This window comes from Balaenoptera ricei, chromosome 1, assembly GCF_028023285.1.
Source record: "Balaenoptera ricei isolate mBalRic1 chromosome 1, mBalRic1.hap2, whole genome shotgun sequence".
In the NCBI taxonomy this organism is placed as follows: domain Eukaryota; kingdom Metazoa; phylum Chordata; class Mammalia; order Artiodactyla; family Balaenopteridae; genus Balaenoptera; species Balaenoptera ricei.
Genome location: NC_082639.1, coordinates 35,576,631 through 35,599,120, shown reverse-complemented (window position 1 = coordinate 35,599,120; position 22,490 = coordinate 35,576,631). Strand labels below are relative to the sequence as shown.

Genomic DNA, 22,490 nt, shown 5'->3' with positions numbered 1-22,490 from the left:
AAGAGGGAGACGTGACTTTATTAGAAAAGTAAAAAAAAAAAAAAAAAAAAGCACAAAAAACTGAGATCAGTTGGTCCTTAACGGATGCCTTGGTGGATGAGGCTGCTTTTGGCTGCACTGGCCTTCTCCCGCTCCCGCCGCCGGGCAGGGTCCAACTCAAAGCAGCGCCATAGCCGCAGGGTCTCATCTGCTGCTGCTGATGCCACTGTAGCCCCATCCGGGCTCATGGTCAGACTAAGGACCCGGGCTGTGTGACCTGGGGCATGAGGAGGGAAAAAGTGAGAGCAGTACAAATGAAGGTAGATACCTATAGCCTTCCAATTTTGAGAGCTTGTTTATAACAGTCTGAGGTAATTAACAATTCACACACTATAAAGTTCATCCTTTTAAAGTGTACAGTTCATTGGTTCCTAGTATATTCACAGAGTTGTGCAACCATCACAACAATAATTCCAGAATTTTTCCATCACTCCATAAAGAAAGTAACTCCTCATTACCCTCTCCCCTCAGCCTCTAGCAACCATTAATCTGTTTTCTCCCTCTGCATTTGCCTCTTCTGGACATTTCATATAAATAGTCATACAATACGTGCCCTTTTGTTTCTGGCTTCTGTCACTTAGCACCTACCTTTCAGCTCAGCCACCTTGGCCATGGTTGGGTACTTCCAAATAACCAGCTGGTTCTGGGCAAAGCCATGGCCTGAGATGAGCTCCTTGTAGTGGGGAGACCAGAGGATGGAGCACACCTGTGGAGAGGGAGTGGCATGGGCGTAACGTACGTAGGGCCAACACTACTCAAATCAGAACCAAGTCCACCGTGGTGTTAGCCACCCTACCAGGTGCTACGGACTCAGACTTGGATGACTGTAGTCCTTACAAAAGCCTTTTGAGAGTTATAACTGTTATTCACTTTACAGATCAGGAATCAAGCAGGAGGAAGTTCAGCGAGTTGCCTAAGATCACATGCAAGTTAAGTTAGTAGGAGGCAGAGCCAGAATTTGAACCTGAGCCCAAGGTCAGAATGAAGGCTGCATGTGCTGGGCAGGGGGCTGGCAAGCGAGGAAGCTGCAGTGCTTGCAGGGAGACACACCAGCAAGGGCCTCAAATGTCATTCTGAAGCATTTGGATTATACACTGTAGGTGACAGGGAGCCCTTGCAGGGTTTAAAGAGGACAGAAACAGACCACCCAGACCAGTGCAGAGGGCAGACTGGAAGAGATATGAAAAGACCAGTGCTGTGAGCCTCCACTGGGGAGAAGGATGAGGCCAAGGGGAGGGGACATGTGTAAATGATATTCTGAGGTAAAACTGAGACGTCTTGGTGACTAGGTGGGGAGGATGAAAGATTCTAGGTTTTTCAGATTTCTGAGTGGTGTCCCTCACAACAACATAGGATGAGGAGGAACACATTTCAGGGAGGCAAGGGGAAGTGACAAGTTTAATTTGGGACATATTAGCGTGGTGCCACCTATAGCACATGGGGTTAGAGACAAGCTCTCTGTGGACTGTTGGAAATGTGGGTCTGGAGCTCATGAGTGAGAGCTGAGTTAGAAGTTTGGAAACCATCAGAGTATAGCATCAGTGAAGCCACTGGAGGGGACGTGGTTGCCCAGGAAGGCTATATAGAATTAAGAACGCATCTGGGAGTGAGAGGCTGGAATAAGGAAGACTACCTGGGAATGGGCATCCACAGCACTCAGACAGGCCCCAGAGCAGACGTTCCAGATACGAATGTGTCGATCACTTGTGCCCCCTCCAGTTGCCAGGACGTTGGGCTGCCAGGGACACCAAGCTACAGCCTAGGTGGGATAAAAAGTTGGGGTCAGCAGGTACTAGAGCTAGACACAGACCTATAGGGCTCACAGATTAACCCAGTCCAATGCCACCATCCCATGTCCCCAGAGGTTCTGAGTGAGAGTCTGCAGAAGCCCAGCCCAGCCCAGCCCAGCCCCACTCTCACCTTGACAGCCCCTTGATGCTGGGTGAATGTCTGCAGAGGAACCCAGCCACCTTCTCCAGGAGCACTAGGCCACACGTTGACCAAGTTATCGTTGCCGCCACTGGCTAAATGTCGTCCATCTGGGGCCCAGCGCAGCCCACACACTTCCTGGCTGTGGCCACTCAATGTGGCCACATGGTGTTCTGCTACCCGAACATCATGGTGGTGGATGTGGCCAGAGCGTGAGCCACTGCAGGAAGGGAGAAGGGAATCAGGTCCTGTAGCAGTGCCAAACGCCACCAGCAGGCCAGAGCTGCTTCAGTTCAGAGGTGTACAATCCGGGGAGAGGGGGCCAAAATCATAGACTGATTTTGTAACACACTAGCAAAAACCACTAACCTGGACAGGATATAGCTATTCCAACAGAGGGAGCCCACTCGGGCAGAATGACTGGTCATGTTTCGAAGCCGTTTCTGCTGTTGCACATCCCATAGCTACAGAGAGAGAAGACCATGAAGATCAGGACTTGGCATTAACATCCTCCTGCTGGGCAAGACCCCTGGGGGTCTTGTTCTGGGGGAACAATAGAGCTGCAGAACAGGGACAAGTCTCACCTGCACCTCAGCACTGCTGGTGCCTACAGCCAGGTAGTTGCCCTCTTTGATCCAGGCCACAGAAGATATATAGTCCCCAGGCTGCTCCAATTGCAGCAGCTGCAGGATGTCACCAGAGCTAGCACTCCACAAGTACACACTGTTGTCCAAAGCCACAGCCAGTACATTCCCAGAGCTCCAATCCACAAGGTTCAGGTCTGCCAGAGGGGGAAGGGAAAAGCATGAGCTTTCTAGTTTGCCTGGTCCCTTTCTCTCCCTTTTTCTCCATCCACCGGACAGGGAGAAGGCTGCACTTACAGTAGTCATTCCGGATTTCAGGGGCGTCCAGGATCCGGTCTGGCAGAGAAGGAATGTAACGGCAGGTCTTCCTGCTGGAGCTGGGCGTGGCCTTCTGGCTATAGAGTACTTTCAGTCTGTTCTGGTAACCTGTGGCAACGGAGTGGGTCTAGACACTGGGAGAATTGACACCTCCCCCTGCCCCTAACCAGGAAGGCCAGATAAGCACCTTCCCTCCCCTCAGTCTTAGGTGGGAAGAGCCATCTCATCTATCCCGAGCCCTGGGGATGGAATGACACCTCCCTCCAAGAGCTGAAAACTTCAGGTCTTACCCTCTGGGGCATTTTGTGGTTTTCCACTGAGCCTAAGGATCTTGGCTTCCTCCACATCAAAACCGTTCAGGTTCAAAGCCCATGCTTTCTGATGTTCCTGGCACATAAGGGTGGTGGTGAGGTGGTGGTATCATCCAGATTATACGGATCGGTTTCCTGCCTTAAGCCCCCCTGGGACACATACCTTCTTGGTGGGCGTCTGACTGTCTTCGGGCTGGTTCTCCTTGCTCAGGAGGAAGCTAGCGACCTCCATCTGGGAAGCACTGCGATGGGGGATATAGCGGTCACCGCCAGGTTTGCTGGGAGTGGTCTGAATCTTGGAGCTGGATTTGCCTGGGGCAGGGAGAGGGAAGCCAGACTGTCACAACAGGCTCCCATGGGAGCAGTCGTGAAGGCTGTTCTCAGCCCTTCCCTCCCTGCCCGCGTCCCGCCGCACCCCACTGACCGGGAGTTCGGCCCGGGGTCCTGCCGGCGCTGTGGGATCGGTTGGCTGCCCGCATAGGCGAGGGGGCCGGCCCCGCGGCTTCCTTCGCCTTGCGCTGCCAGCGCGCAGGGGGTGCATTGGGGATGGGTGTATCCAGCTGCAGCAGCGAGTGCAGGTCACTCTCGAACACGAACTGGGCCATGGGAGTGTCTGGAGGGAGAGGGCTGCCCGCTGAGCCCCGGAGGAAGAAAGGCGACCGTGCTCTGGGACGGCCGACCACACAGGGCCACCCCGGCCGCAGCCCCTCCCAGCCCAGCACCCCCGGCCGCAGCCCCTCCCAGCCCAGCACCCGCGGCCGCGGCCTCACCCCGGTTCGCTCGGCCCACCCGCCTCTCACCGTCAGCTCAAAGCAGGCTCGGATTCCAGACCGACCTTAGCGGTGCGGATTTACGCTTCTTAAACTCTCCGCTCCGAGCACTCATTGGCTCCTTCAAAACCCAACTGTCGCAACCGTCGCCCTTGCCCATTGGCCTCCACGGCACAGGGGGCGGGTCTTCCGGGGCAAGTCGCAGATCTCACGGGAGTCCAGCAGTGGAGCGGGATTTGAAGGGTGGGAGAGAGGCAAAGGCAGGTCCTGCCCCACCAGGTGTCGGAAAGCGGGGCTGGGCGGGGCTGGGCGGGGCTGGGCGGGGCGCATCGCGTCTGGGGGCGGGGCCTGAGCTGCGTGCATTCCCAGGTCGCTTCCATTCATTCCTCAGCCTCCCCGCACCCGCCCTTCACGCTTAACTCTGCTTGTGGATCGTGTTTATGATACAAAGTGCAGGACTCGGCGTAATGACCTAAAGCACTTGAGCCTGTTTAGAGAAGGTTACAGGCAGTGGCCGGCCAGCCGGCCCGCGGGCGGGGAAGCGGGGGCAGGAGTTGATTGAGCAGCTTAGAAGCAGAAAGAAGGCTGGAGCGTCCACTGTTAGCTTAGTGCCTGCGGAAACACTGCTAGGAAGGAAGTAGCTCATTTGTTTGTTTTTAAAAACTGTTTTGTTTGTTGTTGTTTTACAAGCAAGGAAAATGAGGCTGAAAGAGAGGTGAATTCCTTATGGTCAAGAAAAAAGATCAGGATTCAGAATTCGGATCTGCCTATCTGGGAGATAAGATTGGACTGCCCTGTGAGGGAAACAGGGGCTCACCCCCATGGGGCTTTAGAGATGTCAGGAATTTTAGAGATCCGCTAGTCTAATCTGCACATGGTGCACCCTCCCCATCCCAGCAACATACCCATATTTTACAGGTGAAGAAACCGCGGCCCAAGAAAGGATTTGCCCGAGGTCCCATGTTGTTAGGGGTCCAGGCCTGACTCCCATTCAATCCGTGCTCTAATAATGACTTCAATGAATTGTATGATATGCTTAGAGGTGAAGCAGCAATAATAAAAATAATCATGGGTACCATTTACTGGCCATCTGCTAACTGCGGTGTTTAAACAGTTTACATACATTACTGAGTTTAATCCTTAATCCCATAAAGCAGATGCTTTATTCCCTTTTTACAAAAAAAGAAACCTGGTCAGGGAAAGGTTTGAAACTTGCCCAAAGGCACACAGGCCATAATAATTAGTGGAGCCAAACTATCTAACTAACCTCAGCAATCTAACCATATGCTACACTGCCCCAGAGAGAGGCTAGAAAAAAATCGCGTTTTCAGTCTTTAGCCTAAGATCAACTCTGATGATGACAGAGAAAATTTGGGGGCCCTTAACCCAAATGATAGTTATTATTTTTAATTTTGAAGCATTCATGCTGTCTCTTTCCAATTACTTTGGAAAACAAGGAGTTAGTTAGATGTCCTGGGGTTGGAAATGGAGAGTCCCTTAACCCCAGAGGACATAGAAAGGTCAGGCTGGTCAGGGCCTTAAATGTTAAGCTAAGGAATTTGGACTTTATCTGCCAGGCATTGTGGAGTCAGTGAGAGTTTCCGTGCAGGTAAGGGCCAAACAAAACATTTCTGAGGGCAGAACATAGCCAGCAATTTGCAGCTTCTGGTGTAAGGGTCACTGTAGAGGAAAAGAACAACAGGGTAAATGAGAGTACAACTTCAGGGAATTTGAACATTTAAAAATAAAGGAATGAAAGAAGCCAGTGGAGATTATAACTGACATGGACCTTGAAGTTGGAGGGATTCTAATATGATACAAAATGGTCAAATTGATGACAGAAAAGGTCAGAGTTGGCTATTGGGAAACAAATCTTCAGTGACCTTGGAGAGAAAGGGATCAGGCGAGGCGGTGCTTGGGTTCCGTTTGGAAGGGGTTGCAGAAAGAAGGGTGGGGAGAATGTGGAGGCAGCAAGCATGGGCTACTTGTATAAGAAATTTGGGAATGAAAAAGAGGGCAGTGCATGGGAGCTGGAGGGAATGCCAGCATCAAGATGCCTATGCATCTTTGAAGGTGAAGAGCCAGAGGAGATGGAAGAGGGTAGAACAAGCACCTTGCCCAGGAAGAAAGGGGATAGAAAACACAGGGAGCTTTTTCAGTCTAGGGGAGAAAGATCAATTCCTCTTAGGCTGGAGGGAAGGAGAACAAGGCTTTAGAGATAGATAATTAGAGGCTGAGGAGCTGCTTAGATTGGGGAACTCCCACCGGAAGGACCTGAATGTAGGGAAGCAGAGGGCATGGAGGGACTAAAATATAGGTGATAATCAGGGGGTGGAACAGCCCAGTTGGGATAAAAATAAAGATAACCCTGTAGGGACTACCCTGGTGGCTCAGTGGTTAAGAATCCGCCTGCCAATGCAGGGGACACGGGTTCGATCCTTGGTCCGGGAAGATCCCACATGCCCGCGGAGCAACTAAGCCCGTGTACCACAACTACTGAGCCTGCACTCTAGGGCCCGCGAGCCACAACTACTGAGCCCGCGTGCCACATCTACTGAAGCCCACGCGCCTAGAGCCTGTGCTCCGCAATAAGAGCCCATGCACGCACTGCAACGAAGAGTAGCTCCCGCTCGCCGCAACTAGAGAAAGCCCGCACACAGCAATGAAGACCCAACGCAGCCAAAAATAAATTTAAAATTAATTTAAAAAAAAAGATAACCCTGTAAACACTATTTACTATATGCATGGCATTGTGTTAACACCGTTAATCCTCACACAGGGAAATAGTAGAAGAGAACGAGATCAGTTCTGAAGAGTCAAGCTAAAGATTTAGAGGTAAGGAGTGAGCAAGGAGTGAGATGAACAGGACGATCAATCTGGAGGCAACATACAGGTTGGATTTAGGGAGAGAGACTGGAGGCAGAGATATTAGGTAGAGGCTGTAGTAATAGCTCAGTGGAGATGGAGAAGAGGAGGCCGAATTTAGTAAGTAAAAGGGGTCAGGACATGACGGCTGAATCAGTGTAAAGGTGAGAGGTTTAGTGGTTTGGATCTCAATCCTAGTTTTGAGTCCCTAGGAGTAGAGTTGGAGCCTTGAACGTGGCTTGGGGAAGGAATTATGGAAAGTGAGTATACCAGATGTCATCCATTTGTCCCATCCAGGTCCACTCTTCATCCTCTACTCTGCCGTGTGCCCTGTGAGGCTGACTCATATGGCCTGCGTCAATGGATTCCCTTGGGCTCTGGTTTCTGTTTGTATTCCACCAATGGGAGGATGTTATGGGTTAAATTGTGTCTCTCCCCCCCCAAATTTATACGTTGCATACTTAAGCCCCAGTACTTCAGAGTGTGACCTTACTTGGAAATAGGGTCACTCCAGGTATAATTAGTTAAGTTGAGGTCATTTGGTTGGGCCCTAATCCAGTATGACTGGTGTCCTTGTAAAATGGAAAAGTTTGGACACAGACACACACAGGGAGAACACAATGTGAAGATGAAAGCAGAGATGGAGGTGATGCTTCTACAAGCCAAACACTGAAGATTGCCAGGAAACCCCCAGAAGCTAGGGGAGAGGCATGGAACAGATTCTTCCTCACAGCTCTCAGAAGCAACCAACCCTGCTGACACCTTGAATTTCTAGCTTCCAGAACTAAGAGATAAAAAACGTCTGTTGTTTAAGCCACCAAGTTCGCGGTACTTTGTTAGGGCAGATGCAGGAGATCAGGAGATCAGAGAGTGAGGGTTGGGGGAAGGGGAGAGCAGACATGAGCTTTTTGTTCCCCTGGCTCCGTCCCCGCCATATCCCCACAGGTTGGCTGTAGCTCTCTGCCACAGCTCCTGCCAGGCGGCCCTCTCTGTAGCTACTCTCTCCCTGTCTCATAACTACTCTCTCCCATTACCCCTTGATGCCCAGGGTGGGGTGCGGTGGGTACCAGCTCCCAACTGTTGTTAGCCCCGGGGTACTGCACTATTCCTTGATGGTTTTCCTAAATCCTGCCTCATCTTTATAAATATGCCCTTTATTAAACTCTCATCCAGATACCCAGATTGAGTGTGTCATCTATTTCTGCCAAGACCCTGACTGACACACTGGGTATATTCGGAGTCAGCAAAAAATACTGTTTGTTTGAGAATTTGAATGGGTTAGGGGAATCCATAATCAGAATGGCCTAAGCACATTTACTGCTGCATATGAATGGCAGAGAGGATGAGAGGCATGGGGTTAAGGCCGCATTGTCCAGAAAGATTTCCTTCATTTAGAAAACATTTATTGAAGGCCTACTACCATGCACCAAGCACTACTCCAGGTGCTGGGGGGTGAGGGTTGGAGGGAAGACAAATAAATCACAGCCCTTGCCCTCAAGGAGCTCACAATCTAGTAACAGAAGACAGACATGTAAACGGTTACTTGCATAAACCATTACAGGTGCTGTTAGAAGTCTGGGCTGCAGATAAGAACTTTGGAATGGTCAGCATATAGGAAAGGCAATGAGAGCGGATGGGATTGGAGACTGTTAAGAATGGACTCTTGAGGGACTGCAGTAATTAAGGAGTGGAAGAGATTCCAGGATAAGATTAGGAAGGAATAATTACCATAGTTTAGACATATCAAACACTTACTATGTCCTAGTTACTGTGCTTTACTTAGATTATCTCACTAAATGCTCTTTACAACTCTATGGGGTTCTGTTATTATCCCTGTTTTATAGATGAGAAAATTAAGCCTCAAAGGCCTTAAGTTATTTGCTCAAGCCCATACAGCTAGCAAGTGGGAAAGACAGGAATTGAACCCAGCTCTGACTCCAGAGCTTATGCTCTAAACTATTGGTATACTCAGAGAGGCCCGAGCAGAGCCAGGAGAGATGGTGATGTATGCAAGCCATGGAGGAGAGAATTTAAAGGAGAAATGAGTAGCCACCATGACAAATGACAACAGAGAGATCAAATGGATTGAGAATTAACAAAATCTGATTGGATCTTGTGATGAGAAAAATTTGAGGTGAGTTTTGCCTGAGTAGTTTCATTAGCAGAGTGGTAGTAGGGGAATGAATTGAAGTAGTCTGAGGAGTAAATGGGAGTCAGGAAGTGGAGACTCCTTTTCAAGGAGTTTGGCATTAAAGAGGAGACAGAAAGGAGGTGAAATTTAGAGGAGCTAAGTCAAATGAGCCTTGTCCTGGATTTATGTCAGCAGCACTACTGAAAGATCAGTGTTATGAAGCCCAGCTAGGAGGGTAGACAACCGGGAAGGACGTGAGGTCTGAGATGGTTGTGTTGTTGGGATGCGGTGGGTAGGGAAGTTCAGAAGGAAGGACTAGAGGGTTTGGATCTGTCCAGGGTACTGGGCGCGAGGGGCCTGCCAGCAGCTGAGTGGTAAGTAGGAATGGTTGGCGATGTGAGTGGTGCAGTAGGACGCTGTCTCAGCCATGCGTGGGCACACAGACAGGGGCATGGCCCCCAGGCAAGAAGGCTGCAATCCTCGGTAGTCCATCTGGGCCTGGGAGGAACATAGGGGCAAGGGAGTCTTCTCTGAGGACCTAGGTAGAATTTCAAGGAGGCTGGGTTCCACTTCCTCACAGGTATCTGAAACTGCAGCCTTGGGCTGGGAGAGATGGGGGAGGGGGTGAAGGGGTCTGGATTAGAGCAGGTCCTGTAGGAGCAGGACCTGGATTGTGTAGAAAGGAGGGTTCGGTTGGCGGTAGGACCCAGGGATGGTATGCTGGTGGGCAAGGGCCTTGGAAAAGCTGTGTGGTAGGGCAAGGATCCAGCTCCACACAGGGCTGGTGGTGGGTGGTGGAGAGCAGGGGTGCACTCACCGGACTCAGGGCTGCAGTATCCCTAAGGTACTGGCCTAGGACCCGGTGCAGGTCTGGAAGTGAGGGCCACAGGGCATGCCTCAGGCTCCTTGAGGAGAAGGAAGAGAAGGAGACTGAGTTGTGGGAGTGAGTTAGGAGGGGAGCCCTGAGGGGGGGCCGTGGGGGGAGGCAGTGAGGTGGGGGAGCAAGCTTGGAGAGGTAAGAGTGTAGTCAAGGCAGTAAAGTAAGGTAGTGGAGCAAAGGTGAAAAGGAAACCTCTGGTGGCGGAGGGAACTCAGTAGTGCGGAGGTTCAAAAAAGGGATTTGAGTGTCCTCAAACACTCCTGCCTCAGGGCCTTTGCACTTCCTGTTCTCTCTGCCTGGAACACTTGATTTGTTCCCTCACTTCATTTAGGTTTCTGCTCAGATGTCATCCTGACAGAGAGGGCTTCCCTGACTGCCCTAAAACAGAACCACCTCCCTTCCCCATCACTCTCTGTCTCCTGCTCTGCTTATTTTTCTTTATAGCACTTGACTTATTGTGTATTTATTAGATCCTTATATATATCACATATACGAGAATGTAAACTCCATGAGAGCAAAGAGTTTGTCTGTTTGCTCATTCCTGTAGCTCCAGGGTGTAGAACAGTGTCTGGCCCATAATAGGTTCTCAAGAAATTAGTTGAATGAACGAATGGAGAGAACCAATGGGGCTTTTATTAAGTTACTGGGGAAGGTGGTCTCTCCAGGAAGAATGTGGATGAAGGTATGTTGGGGGAACCTCCAATTCCTTAGGCTCATATTTCCACATGGAGGGACTTTAGCTGAATGACATTTCAGGCCTCTTCTGTGATCTCACTCGTATCTCTCCAGGGAAGGAGGAGTGATGTATCTGGTAAATTGGGGAAAAGGAACTGAGTACGCCTGGTTCAGCAGCACCACCTCCCTCTTCTCTCCCAACTTTTTTGTTGGATCTGGCTACTTGCATAGAGGCTGCATTGCAGTCTGCTTATACATATGAGTGGATTAAAAGCTCAAAGACATGTTCAAGGAGAGATGCGAGCACAGAAGAGGGGCATCTAATCTAGCCTAGGGCCATCTAAAGAGGCCACCTGCAGGAGGTGCCTTCTGAGCTGAGTCTTCAAGAATCGAGAGATGTTACCAACTGAAGGACTGAGGTGGTATGGATTCTGTCCTTTATGTTTATAACTTCCAATGCCATTTCTCCTCAGCCTTAGTCTCGCCACATAAACAAATCATACATTAATAACATTTATTTAAGTGTGTGCTATTTAGCAGGCCCTGTGCTGTAGATTTAAGGATGACCAAGTAAGGCATAGGGAAGACATATAAAGAAGTGAATGCAGTAAAATGCTTCTGGTACTATGGAAGAAGTCTGTATTGGGGCACAAAGAAAGTAGCCAATAGGGGAAGGTCAGGAAAGGTTTCCTAGGAGTCAGGGAAGAAAGTTATTTATAGATAAATGGGTATTAGTCATCCAGGGAGGATATTCCTGGCAGACAGGACATTATGTGCAAAGGCACTGAGAAGTAAAATCTCTTGACTTGTGGAGGAAATCACCAACAGTCTGGCAAGGCTGATGCACAGGGTGGGAGGGTGGAAATCCTGGCAGGGGCCAGATTTTGCACAGCCTTCCTTGTCATTCTAGAGTCTGGACTTTATCCTGGGGAGCTAATAATGTGACTTAAGGAGGCGGAGTGACAAGTTCATGTGTGCATTTTTAGAAAGATTATTCTGGTGGCTGCGTGAGGCTAGATTGGAGGGAGAAGGGGCTCCGTTTTGGTGAGTCAGGTAGTGCCTGTACGGCTAGAGAAAGAGGGCTATTGTTTGAGCGAGCTTTAGGGGGTGGAATGACCGGACCAGACTGGATAAGGGCGAGGGTGGGGCCTAAGTGTTCCGGCTTGGGTGACAGGGGGACAGTAGCCTTGTTACTGAGATGAGGAGTCAGAAGGTGGGCCTGTTTGGGGTGTCCCGTATAGTGGGCATGTTAGAGTGTAAGGAGGCAGTTCGACTCCCGGGGAAGACGCGCTGGGAGCAGCTGACGCCACAGGTGTGGATGTGGGATTGTCCGGAGAGCGGGTGACACAGAGTGACGCGGGGATGCTTCTTTAGAGGCCGCTGGCCTCGCCCGGACCACGGCCCCGTCTCCCGCCTGACCCGAGCGGTACCTGTAGTGCGCAGGAAACTGCCACCTCAGCAGCAGCAGGCCCAGGAGGGCGCTGACGCCCAGCACCAGGAGCAGAGCGGTCACCAAGAAGATCCAGGCTAATGGACAAAAGCAGTCAGATCTCGGGGGGCCGCGCCTGGCCGGAGCCCCGCCCCCAGGTCCGCCAGGCCCCACCCCTCGCCGCCCCGGGGCGCCGGGTAAGTCCGCTCAGCCGCGGCCCCGCCCCTCGCTGAGCCGGCGCCCCTCCGCTCGCGCAGCCGCTGACCGCCTTCGCTCTGGCTCGGCCCTCACCCGTCTCGGAGGTGGTTTCCACCCTCACTGGGTCGGACCAGGCGCTCCAGGGCCCATGGAAGGTGGGGCCGTGGAGCCTGGCGCGCAGCTGTACACGGTAGCGGGAGCGCGGGCGCAGCTCCAAGGTCTCTCCCTGGGCCCCGAGAGGCGGCTCCAGCACCTGCGCAGAGGAGAAGCGAGCGGGTGGTCAGGCTCCGGGTCCGGGTGGGCCGGCGTCGGGGCCTCTAGAACTCGGCATCTGTTTGACCGAAATCCTACCGCATTGAGTCCCCGGGGATTTCCCCCAGAGAGCCTCGCCGGCAGAAAACGCTCATCCCAGCGGAAGCTGGCTGGAGAGAACACCAGGACGGAGAGCCTCGCCCTGCCTGCGGCCTCGCCCTGCCTGGTGCGGTACACCCCCGACACACAGACTCATGTACACAGAGTACTCATCCTGACACATATACATACGATAAACCGACAGAGATCTGGTACACACACAGTGACCAGGCACGCACCAGACCAGGTCGGGCGATGGAAACCCCGGACACGCTCAGATACTCGGAGCCACGTGGACCAGGCCACAAATAACATCCTCTGAGTAGAGGGTGCCAGCACTGTGCTAGGTGCTGGGGGTACGAGGAGAGATTCCAAGCACAGGGAACAAGAATCGTGTGCACAAGCAGGGAGACATTATTAACTTGATCAGTTAGCAAACATTTATGAACTGCTTATGATATGCCACACATTGGCATAGGCTAGGCACTGGGGAAAAAGATAAATGAAACATGGTCTCACATGTCTTAAGGGTAAGACACCCACACAAGTAAATAGTTACAAGAAATAATTAGTGCAATAATAATGATATAAGTAAGGTACCACGGGAGCACCAAGAAGAGTGTAATGCTGCCTGAGTTGCTTGACTGGAGGTTACAGAGTGTTCTGTGTACTAAGAGCGTGCATGGGCCGGCTGGATGGTCAAAGGTGAGGTTAAGCCAGTGGTAGTAGGGACATGAGACCTATTAGTACAATAAACTCAACTAATTTGTTGATAAATAGAGGGAAGGGAAAAGGGAGAAGAGTCAAAGATAATTCCAGGCTCGGGTAACTGGGTAAGTGTTGGTGCCACTGTCAGAGACAAGGAACAGGAGAGGTAAGTCTGAGGAAGAAATGCTGTATGGTTCTATTTTATTAGTTCAACAACAGTCAGAAATTATGAGTGGTAATGTCAGAGTAGTGGTTTCCTTGGAGGGTGTGCGTATGTGACCTGTGGGCATGAGACACTTCTGGGGTGCTAGAAATAATCTCTGTCTTGACCTGGGTAATGGTTACATGGCTGTATACACATGTACAAATTAATCAGTGGTATATTTAAGATTTGTATTACTTTATGTAACTTATACCTCAGTAAAAAAGTAAAGTAAGTTTGGGGAAGAAGATGAGTTCAGTTTTGGATATACTGAGTCTGAAATGCCCTGGAGGCTTTTAGATAGAGCTGTCTGGTAAGAAGTTGTATATATATGTGGTGAATGAGATAAAAGTAAAGAAAGAAACTAATGTTTAATGTATATTGAGCGCCTTCTATCTGCCAGGCAGTATGCTAAATATTTATATATTTAATTTTTACTGTAACTCTGGAAAGTACATAGCTTTATCCCCATTTCACCGATGAGGAAACTGAGACTTCAAAAATTTAAGTAACTCACTTATGGTATAGAAGTTCCTTTCCATATGGGTGTTGGAATGATAAGTTTGGGATGGTTAATGTATAGTCATTGAAACCACAGAGTTGAAGCACTCACTTAGGGAGAACATATATATTTATTTAGAGGAGAAAGGAGTCTAGGATGGGACTGTTGGAAGCACAACTTATTAAGGAAGTGTGGAAAGGAGGAGGCAGGAAAGAGTGAGGAGGTTCAGTCAGAGAGGTGGTACGAGAATCAGGAGAGACTGATATCCCAAAAGCAAAGGAAGGAGAAAATTTTAAATAGGAGCAGTCAGCAGTGTCAGATGCCAAAGAGAGATTAAGACACCAGTTGAATCAGATAAAACATAGATAAACAAGCTCAGACATGAATACACAGACACCTTCACTCCTGATAACAGATACAGTGAAACTCAGGGATACCCTGATTATGAGGTCTGGGGGCATTTGTTCCTTGACTGTACCTTCCAGTCCTGATGGCCTTCTCCTGTGTATCGGAGCTGATAGCAGGTCTCTTGTGCTGCCCAGGGTGATGGATGCTGCCATTCCAGTTCCAGCTGCCCGCTGGAGACCTCCCTCCAGTGTAAGTTTGGAGTGGGGATGAGCACTACAGGGACGTCAGCAGGGACTGGCCTAAGCCCTTCTGTGCATGAGACATCATGTCACCAGGGCCACGGGTCAGAAGTATCAGAGTTGGTGATCCTGGGCATGGGGTCAGACACGGTAGAGGTGGGAACTATGTGGGAGGAGAAGGGGAGAAAGTTCTTACCAGCCTGATGGATCCAGAAAGGGGAGCCCAGGTAGCTGTGAATGGCACCCTGGGCTGTGGTCACCTCCACAAGGATGTGAATAACACTGTCATTTCGTGACTTGAAGTGGCAGCGAGAGAACTGGGAGGGCTGTGATCCTGGATTTTTCTCCTCCTCTTCACACTTCTCCCAGACGGGGTCCCTACGAATCAGTCCCATAGAGTCATTGAATCAGGCCTGCCTCAGAGACTAATTCTGACATCCCCCATCCCACAGGGGACTGGATTATAATCTAACTTGTTCTTTGGATGGGTCTCCAGGGCTTTCTCTCCCGTGTCATAATGTTTTGTTTTCTGAGGTTTGTTTTGGTGTCCAGCCTCTTCTTAAGAAAAGAGCTAGATGAGATAGGAAAATAGCACGGGCTATAGAGTTCAGGTCTTGGCTTATTGGTGTATAACTCTGGGCAAATTATTTGATTTAGCTCTGCCTCAGTTTCCTCATTTGTGAAATGGGTTAATAATGCCTACTTTGAATGGTATTATTTCAGAGATTAAAGAGCTTTCATCTTTCTGGAGGAAAACATGTTTTTAACCTGTTCTCGTTAGGCGGCCCTCTTAGTCACCTCTAAACGTTATTTTACTAATAGATTATTATGACAGCTTCCTAACTGGCTTTTCTGCCTCCATTTCTGCCACTCCCTTCAATTTACTCTCCACACAGCAACCAGATCCTAAATGTTGATCTGATAATGTCCAGAATATATGACAAATCTGTCCATTTATTTTGATCTTTACCCCTGCTGCATTAGATGAAACCATTATCTGTTGCCTGGATTAAGGCAAATTTCTAACTGGTGATCCTGCTTCCACTCTTACTTCTTTTTAATTGCACAAGGAAACATCTTTTTGAAATGTAAATCATATCATGTCACTTTTTTGCTTAAAATCCTTCAGTGGCTCCCCATCCCCCTTGGAATAAAATCCAAACTCCTTACCAGAGCCTATAGGACTCCATACGGTTGAGTTCCTCCCTACCTCCCCATTCTCATCTCCTACAATTCTCACACCAGTTTACCACCCTTCATGCACACAGACCTTCTCTTTGTGCAGCAGATATACCAGATGAACTGTCTTTGCAGCTCACCTTGCCCTGGGTTGCCCTGCCTCTAGATCTCACGTGACTCACTTCTTCTTGCCACTTGGGTCTCAGCTCACCTGTCACCTCCTTGGCAAGGCTTTCTCCGACCACTCAGTTGAAATTAGCACCTCTCCCCTACCCTCCCACTTAGTCTCTATCATATAACCTTATTCCTTTATTTCTTTACTTGTTTCTCACCCCCTCTTCCCTTCTCCCAACTAAAATGTAAGCCCCAACAATGCCGGAAGTTTTCTGTTTTGTCACTCTATCCCCAGTGCCTGGTACATAGTCACCTTCAATAATTGTTTATTGAACAAATAAATCCTGTCTCCTTCCTGATTATAACCCCTAAATGACTAGCTATTACTAAAATTATTTATCATTTTATATATTTTTATGTTTACTAATTTATTCAACAAATAATTGATACTACGTGCCAGGCACTGTAATAGGCCCTATGACTACACAGAGGAATAATTTTCAAGGACCTGTCATTTCAATGGGAAAGGTAGAAAAACAAACAGATGGTATTTTTCTGTGATGTGCACGGGCTGGCTTGGGAATATCAAGGAGGATCATCTAACCCAGATGGGGAGGGTCAGAGGATAGTTCCCGTGCAAGGCAGTGCTTAGACTGAGTCCTGGACTATAAATAGGACAGGCAGAGGGGACAAACAGACATCCCAGGCACATGCTTGTACACAGATAAGAGATATGGTACTCTGGGGGAAATTCTAAGTGGTGCAGAATGCTTTTAGCATAGAGGGTCTGGTGGGGAGTGGTAAATGTGAGCAGACCAAGGTCATGGATGGCCTTATTGCCTTTCTGAGGAACTTAAACTTAATCTTGCAGTAATGATGGAGACATTTAAAGATTTTAAACAGGAATTGTCATCATTAGCTTTGTACTTTAGGAAAATCACTCTAACTGCGGTTTGTAAGAGAGGATTTGTGAGGGTGGACCAGAAGCAGAGAAATTTATTAGGACAATGTTATGTATTTTACATGCAAAGTTACGAGGATCTGAAAGTAGGGTTGTGGTAGTTGGGGTAGAGGGAAATCGATGGATTCAAGGGATACTGTAGAGGTAGAAATGACAAGCATTTCTGATTGGATATGGAGGGTGTAGAAATGGCAGAAGTTCAGGGTGGAAAACTGAGCTGATAGCAGGATGGACCAGAAGAGGAGGAGCAGGTTTTGGCAGGGAATATGTGAATTCGCTTTTGCCACCTTTTAATCCATTCATGGCCCCTCCATACTATGGAAATCTGTGCAGTTATTAAAAAGAATGAGTTACATCTTTTTGTAATGATCTCCAAGACATATTTTTAAGTAAAAAAGTAAGTTACTGGGGCTTCCCTGGTGGCGCAGTGGTTGAGAATCTGCCTGCTAATGCAGGGGACAAGGGTTCGAGCCCTGGTCTGGGAAGATCCCACGTGCCGCAGAGCAACTAGGCCTGTGAGCCACAACTGCTGAGCCTGCGCGTCTGGAGCCTGTGCTCCGCAACAAGAGAGGCCGCGATAGTGAGAGGCCCGTGCACCGCGATGAAGAGTGGCCCCCGCTTGCCACAACTAGAGAAAGCCTTCGCACAGAAACGAAGACCCAACACAGCCAAAAATAAAATAAAAATAAAATAATTATAAAAAAAACAAAAAAAGTAAGTTATTAAATCATACATATAATGCGATCCAATTTATATTGAAAACTGAATATTGTGTATAGACATATGTAAATGCATATAAAAACTGGAAGAATACATTAAAACTGTTAATAGTGGGGGTTTTTTTTCATTATTCATTCATTCAACAATTTTTTTTCACTGAGCATCTACTGTGTTCCAGGCACCGTGTTAGTTGAGAACATATTGGTGAATAAAAGCAGACACTGACTTTGCCCTCATGGATCATGTATAATCAAGATCAGCCTTTCTCAACTGGAGCTCTGAGACAGAATTTTGTTATCAATCAAATAACCATGGGACTTCTCTGATGGCGCAGTGGTTAAGAATCTGCCTGCCAATGCAGGGGACACGTGTTCGATCCCTGGTCCAGGAAGATCACACATGCAGTGGAGTAACTAAGCCCATGTGCCACAACTGCTGAGCCTGAGCTCTAGAGCCCATGAGCCACAACTACTGAGCCCACGTACCACAACTACTGAAGCCCGCGCGCCTAGAGCCCATGCTCTGCAACAAGAGAAGCTACCGCAATGAGAAGCCCTCGTACTGCAACAAAGAGTAGCCCCCGCTCACCGCAACTAGAGAAAGCCTGCGTGCAGCAACGAAGACCCAATGCAGCCAAAAAAAAAAAAAAAATTATGTGAGGTACAAATGTAAAATTGTAACTATGATAAGTATTTAAGAAGGAGAGGTACGTGGTACAACAAGGATGTATAATAGTGCCATTGGACCTAAGGAGGAAGGTCAGGGGAGGGCTCCCTGAGGAGGTGACATTTGAGTTGAGATCTGAAGGATAAAGGTTAAGTAAAGATAGGAGAGTTGGGTAAACAGCATGTGCAAAGATCCAGAGGCAGGAGGGATCATGGCAGGTAGGGGGGAACCAAAATAGGCCAGTACTGGAGCACAGAGCACAAAAGGCAGCATAGTATAAGATGAAACTGAAGGCATTGATAGGGGCTGAGCCTTTTAAAACTTTATATGGTCGCAGTAGTATTCTTTTCTTTGTCCTAAGATCAATGGAAGCTATGGATCTTGGAAGAGTTTTAAGCAGAGGATGTTGTATTTATTTTTTCACTTTTATTTATTTATTTTTAAAGATTTTTTTTTGATGTGGGCCGTTTTTAAAGTCTGTATTGAATTTGTTACAATACTGCTTCTGTTTTATGTTTTGTTTTTTTTGGCTGCGAGACATGTGGGATCTTACCTCCCCAACCAGGGATCGAACCTGCGCCCCCTACATTGGAAGGTGAAGTCTTAACCACTGGACCGCCAGGGAAGTCCCTATTTTTTGCACTTAAAAAAACTCACTCCAGCTCCTGTGTGGAGAATGTTTTGGAGGATCCAAGAAGTGATCAGTTAATAAGTCTTCTCAATAGCCTAGGTGAGAGATGATGATGGCTTGTACTAGGATGATGGCAGTGAAGAACAAAAGTGGACAGATTCTAGAGATGTTTAATAGGAAAAATCAGTAAGACTTGGTTATATACTCGATATGAAGGAAGTGACAGATCAGTGAGGTGTTTGATGGAAATTCTTGAAGGCCAGGTGAAGTTTTGATTGGATCTGATAGATAGTGAAAAGCTGCAGTACACATTTGAGTAGGGAAAGGCCATGCAAAATTTGAGTTTAACAAAAGTCAGTCTGTCAGCAGCATGGGGGGTAAATCGGAGGTAGATGAGAATGTAGGCTGTTGGAATGGTCCAGGTGACATGATTAAAGCTGCACGAAACCAAGGCATTCCCAGCGAGTATGAAGAGAGGTTGAAAAGATACAATACCCATTGGAGGATGAGAGCATGGAGGCTGTTTGGTTCGGCGGACAAGGGAGGGGAGTGAAGAGGACCAAGACAATCTCTCCCTTCTTTCTGCAAGGTTGTGCTTCTCTCCCATGACATCAAGCTCAATCAGCAGTTTACTTCTCACCTGTTTCTGGGGCAGCACCATGCCCTGCTGTGGTAGAAGAAGCCTTGGGAGCTAGCATGGTCCCGTTGCTGCCACTGACAGGTAACATTCTTCAGGTCCAAGGTAAAGCATTGCAGTCCAATTTCCACTGGGGTCAGAGAAGGAAGTCCCATCAGAGCCCACGTGCTCCTACTCTATAGGGTATCCAGATCATCTTTACACACATAACTTGGAACATTTACTCCTATTCTTTCTTCTCTCCCTGAACATAGTTCATTCTGTCCAGTGGCAAGTTTGAGGTCATCAGGAAGGACCATGGTTCCCAGAGCTTCCATATCCAGCCCAGGCCTCTCTAGAGATCTTTTCTATCTCCTCCCCATCTCCCCATTCCTTTGTTGACTCACCTGCATCCCCAGGCAGGTCCACGGTCACAGGGAGGGACCAAGATCCCCAGGAGCCACGGAGGGAGACCCCATCAGGTTGGCTGCGTAGCTGGAGCCAGTAGGAGTTACCAGGCTGGAGCCCTGAGATGAGGCAGCTTCCACCCTTCACTGTCAGAGATGGAGCCTTGGGAGAAGAATGCCAGCCTCAGAATCTAGGTCTGCCTCTCAGCCAAGAGAGCCTCCACCTCTTATATTTGAAGCCCCACAACATGCCTGTGGAGAGACACTCAGTTCTTCACTGGATAGATATGCACACAGACTGGGAGCCAGGTCAGTGTGTTTCAGGTGGAGTTCAGGGATTTTTAGGGAAATCCCCATTAACTTGGAGGCCTGAAGCTCTCAGTTTTGTTGGCATGAATGACCTAAAGTGGGAGATCCCTAAATAGACATGGCTCCTAATCAGAGCCTATACTAACTCTCTAAGGACCAACCCCGTCTGGAATCCCCAAAGTATGGCCTATCCTTTCTTGGGGGCAAAACTGTGGGTAGGAGATAGGAGGTAGAGCAGAAGAAGGCCGGGATACTTCTCTGGTTGTGGAGGTCTGCTCCGGTACATCCTGTTGGGGCATCATGGGCTGAGCACATGCAGACTGGTCCAGAGCCGGGGCTAGGTTTGGTCTCCGCAGAACTGGGCAGCAGGTTTCTGTGGACAGCAGCAGTTTGACTGTGGGACCAGTGGAGTTCCTTGGATCCTTAGGGCCGTAGCAGAGTTCATGCCTCAGAAATTCACTGATTTCGGGAGCTGGGGCCTCCCAGCTGATCTGAAGTTCCCCTGGCTGACTCCCTCCCATGGCCTTGATGAGGCTGGGGGGAGCTGGCAGGCCTGAGGGTGAGACAGGGCACATCAGAACTCTTTGGGGGCCACAGTCTACAGCTCAACCCATGGACTGTGGAGAGGGGATACTGGAGGCTGGATTGAGGGCAGCCCCTGGGGCACGGCAGGGAAGCTCCTCATCCTGTTCTCCTGTCCTCGGAAGAACAGTGACCTCACTGCAGGTGTGTCAGGCTCAGTGCTCCTCAAGGGCAGGGACCTCCCTTCATCTGTGCACCCTTGTCACCTAGCACAGCGCCTGGCACATGGTAGGTATTCTGTAACTGACGAGTGAGTGAGTCGATGATTAGGTTAATGATGGGAAGGTCAGGGTGTCTCTGGTGTGAAATGAAGTCTAGCTCTGGATGCTGAGGCTAAGAGGCTCTTGAGGTGCCTCTGGGGGTCTCGTAGTGGGGGGACATCCACATCGTCTTGAAAGAGCACAGCTCAGTCTAATTCTAGGAGCTGGCCTGAGGGCAGCAAACAGGGGAGCCAGGATGACAGGAGGATGGTCCGTACCCACACTATCCACAGAGAGCACCCGCTGGGTCAGATTCTGGTTCAGAAACACGTTCTTCACCCAGAGGTGCAGTTGAGAGAAGAGGCGAACTTCATCCTGGGCTGGAAACTGGCACACGTACCGGGTTCCAAAGGGCAGCACACGCTGAGAACTCAGGGGGCAGGCACGGGGCTTCTCCCTGTGGGCACAGGAGAAGTCCATCCTACCTACACGGCCACCTGTTCAGCCCTGAGGACCCGGGTCTGGGCCCAAACCCAACTTCTATTTCCAATACTGCCATTTTTCTTCTCAGTGCCTGGGTGGGATTAGGGGTTACGTAGGGGTGTGAGCTGGGTATATCCAAAGCACATCTGTTCATTAGGTGGCTACTTAGGGCATGTACTTGGAGTCCTCTGATAGGGCCAAAGGCAGGGAAGCTACTGGAATGGGGCTCAGCTGCAGTATGTACAGGACAGATACAGGGGAGTGGTATATACATGATACATATATATGATATATATGATGCAGCACATACCCTTGGTAGGCATACAGCAGCTGATATATTTCACTGGGCGCTGCTTCTTCCTCATCCCAGAAGCAAGTGAGGTCCTCAAATGTTCGGGAGAAACAGTTCAGGGCCTCTGAGTCCGAGGCCAGCAAGGAGGCATCTGAGGAATAGCTGGTGAGTTGAGCTCTGGGTCCTCCCTGGTATGTTTGTGGGCAAGAGTCGGGGACCAATGGGAGCCTCCTATTTTGCACATCCCCCTCCCAGGGCTCCCTCTTCCTGGGTATAGGTGATCTCCACCCTCCACATACCTCACCTTGGCTGGTGACTTGTGCCAGGTTTTGGGGGGCCGGGAGGAGGCAGGAGATGACCACCAAGAGGGCCCAGGAGGGCATCTTCTCCGGCACTGTGTGCCTGCCTTAGCCCATCCTCCCTGCAGGAAGCCGGGCCCCAATCCCCTCCCGGGCCAGCCCCTCAGGTTCCTGTCAGATACAGCCCCACGTCCTGTCCCTGTCCCTGCCCCTGTGGGGCCCATCCAGACCACACTGGGGCCGGGGGCCAGGGGAGGGGGCATGGGAGTGGGCAGGAGGGTAGGAGGAATTTGAAAGAGAGGATACAGGCCTTTTGGTGGGAGGGAGATGGGGGGGTTACATTTTTTTGACCATGTACCAAAAGCAGAATAAGCCTCTATGTGTGTCCATGTTCACTGCTGTAGAAGGGCGTATTATGAGCATGGAGAGCAACATTTACTGAGTGCTACTTACAATGCTGCCATGTGTTAAGCACTTTATATCTACTGACTCAGCTAATCCTCATAATAGTCTTATTCTTTCCATTAGAGTGATGAGGAAACTGAGATGCAC

General features: G+C 49.4%; 2 protein-coding genes across 8 annotated transcripts; both read right to left on the bottom strand.

The window, feature by feature from the left end:
• On the bottom strand, nucleotides 1-11,972 carry CDC20 (cell division cycle 20). Of its 7 annotated transcripts, none has more exons than XM_059920617.1 (11): nucleotides 11,933-11,972; nucleotides 3,606-3,794; nucleotides 3,345-3,493; nucleotides 3,161-3,257; nucleotides 2,850-2,978; nucleotides 2,553-2,749; nucleotides 2,338-2,432; nucleotides 1,960-2,188; nucleotides 1,673-1,798; nucleotides 628-745; nucleotides 1-256 (listed from the first exon to the last, which is right to left on the bottom strand). In XM_059920617.1, exons 2-11 carry the CDS (start codon nucleotides 3,784-3,786, stop codon nucleotides 78-80), a joined length of 1,500 nt encoding a protein of 499 aa, XP_059776600.1. In that variant the 5' UTR covers nucleotides 3,787-3,794; nucleotides 11,933-11,972; the 3' UTR covers nucleotides 1-77. The 7 variants fall into 7 exon arrangements, with proteins under 7 accessions (XP_059776600.1, XP_059776573.1, XP_059776583.1 ...); XM_059920590.1 differs by lacking the exon at nucleotides 11,933-11,972 and adding an exon at nucleotides 9,765-9,782 and having other exon boundaries at nucleotides 3,606-3,815; XM_059920600.1 differs by lacking the exon at nucleotides 11,933-11,972 and adding an exon at nucleotides 3,952-5,627.
• MPL (MPL proto-oncogene, thrombopoietin receptor) lies at nucleotides 5,648-22,022 on the bottom strand. The gene is made up of 12 exons (XM_059920547.1): nucleotides 21,944-22,022; nucleotides 21,658-21,790; nucleotides 21,143-21,321; nucleotides 20,337-20,635; nucleotides 19,774-19,936; nucleotides 19,391-19,517; nucleotides 14,676-14,857; nucleotides 14,371-14,513; nucleotides 12,223-12,382; nucleotides 11,933-12,029; nucleotides 9,765-9,852; nucleotides 5,648-9,550 (listed from the first exon to the last, which is right to left on the bottom strand). The coding sequence occupies exons 1-12, from the start codon at nucleotides 22,020-22,022 to the stop codon at nucleotides 9,263-9,265; spliced, it is 1,938 nt and encodes a 645-aa protein (XP_059776530.1). The 3' UTR covers nucleotides 5,648-9,262.
• Between the last annotated feature and the right edge of the window lie 468 nt (nucleotides 22,023-22,490).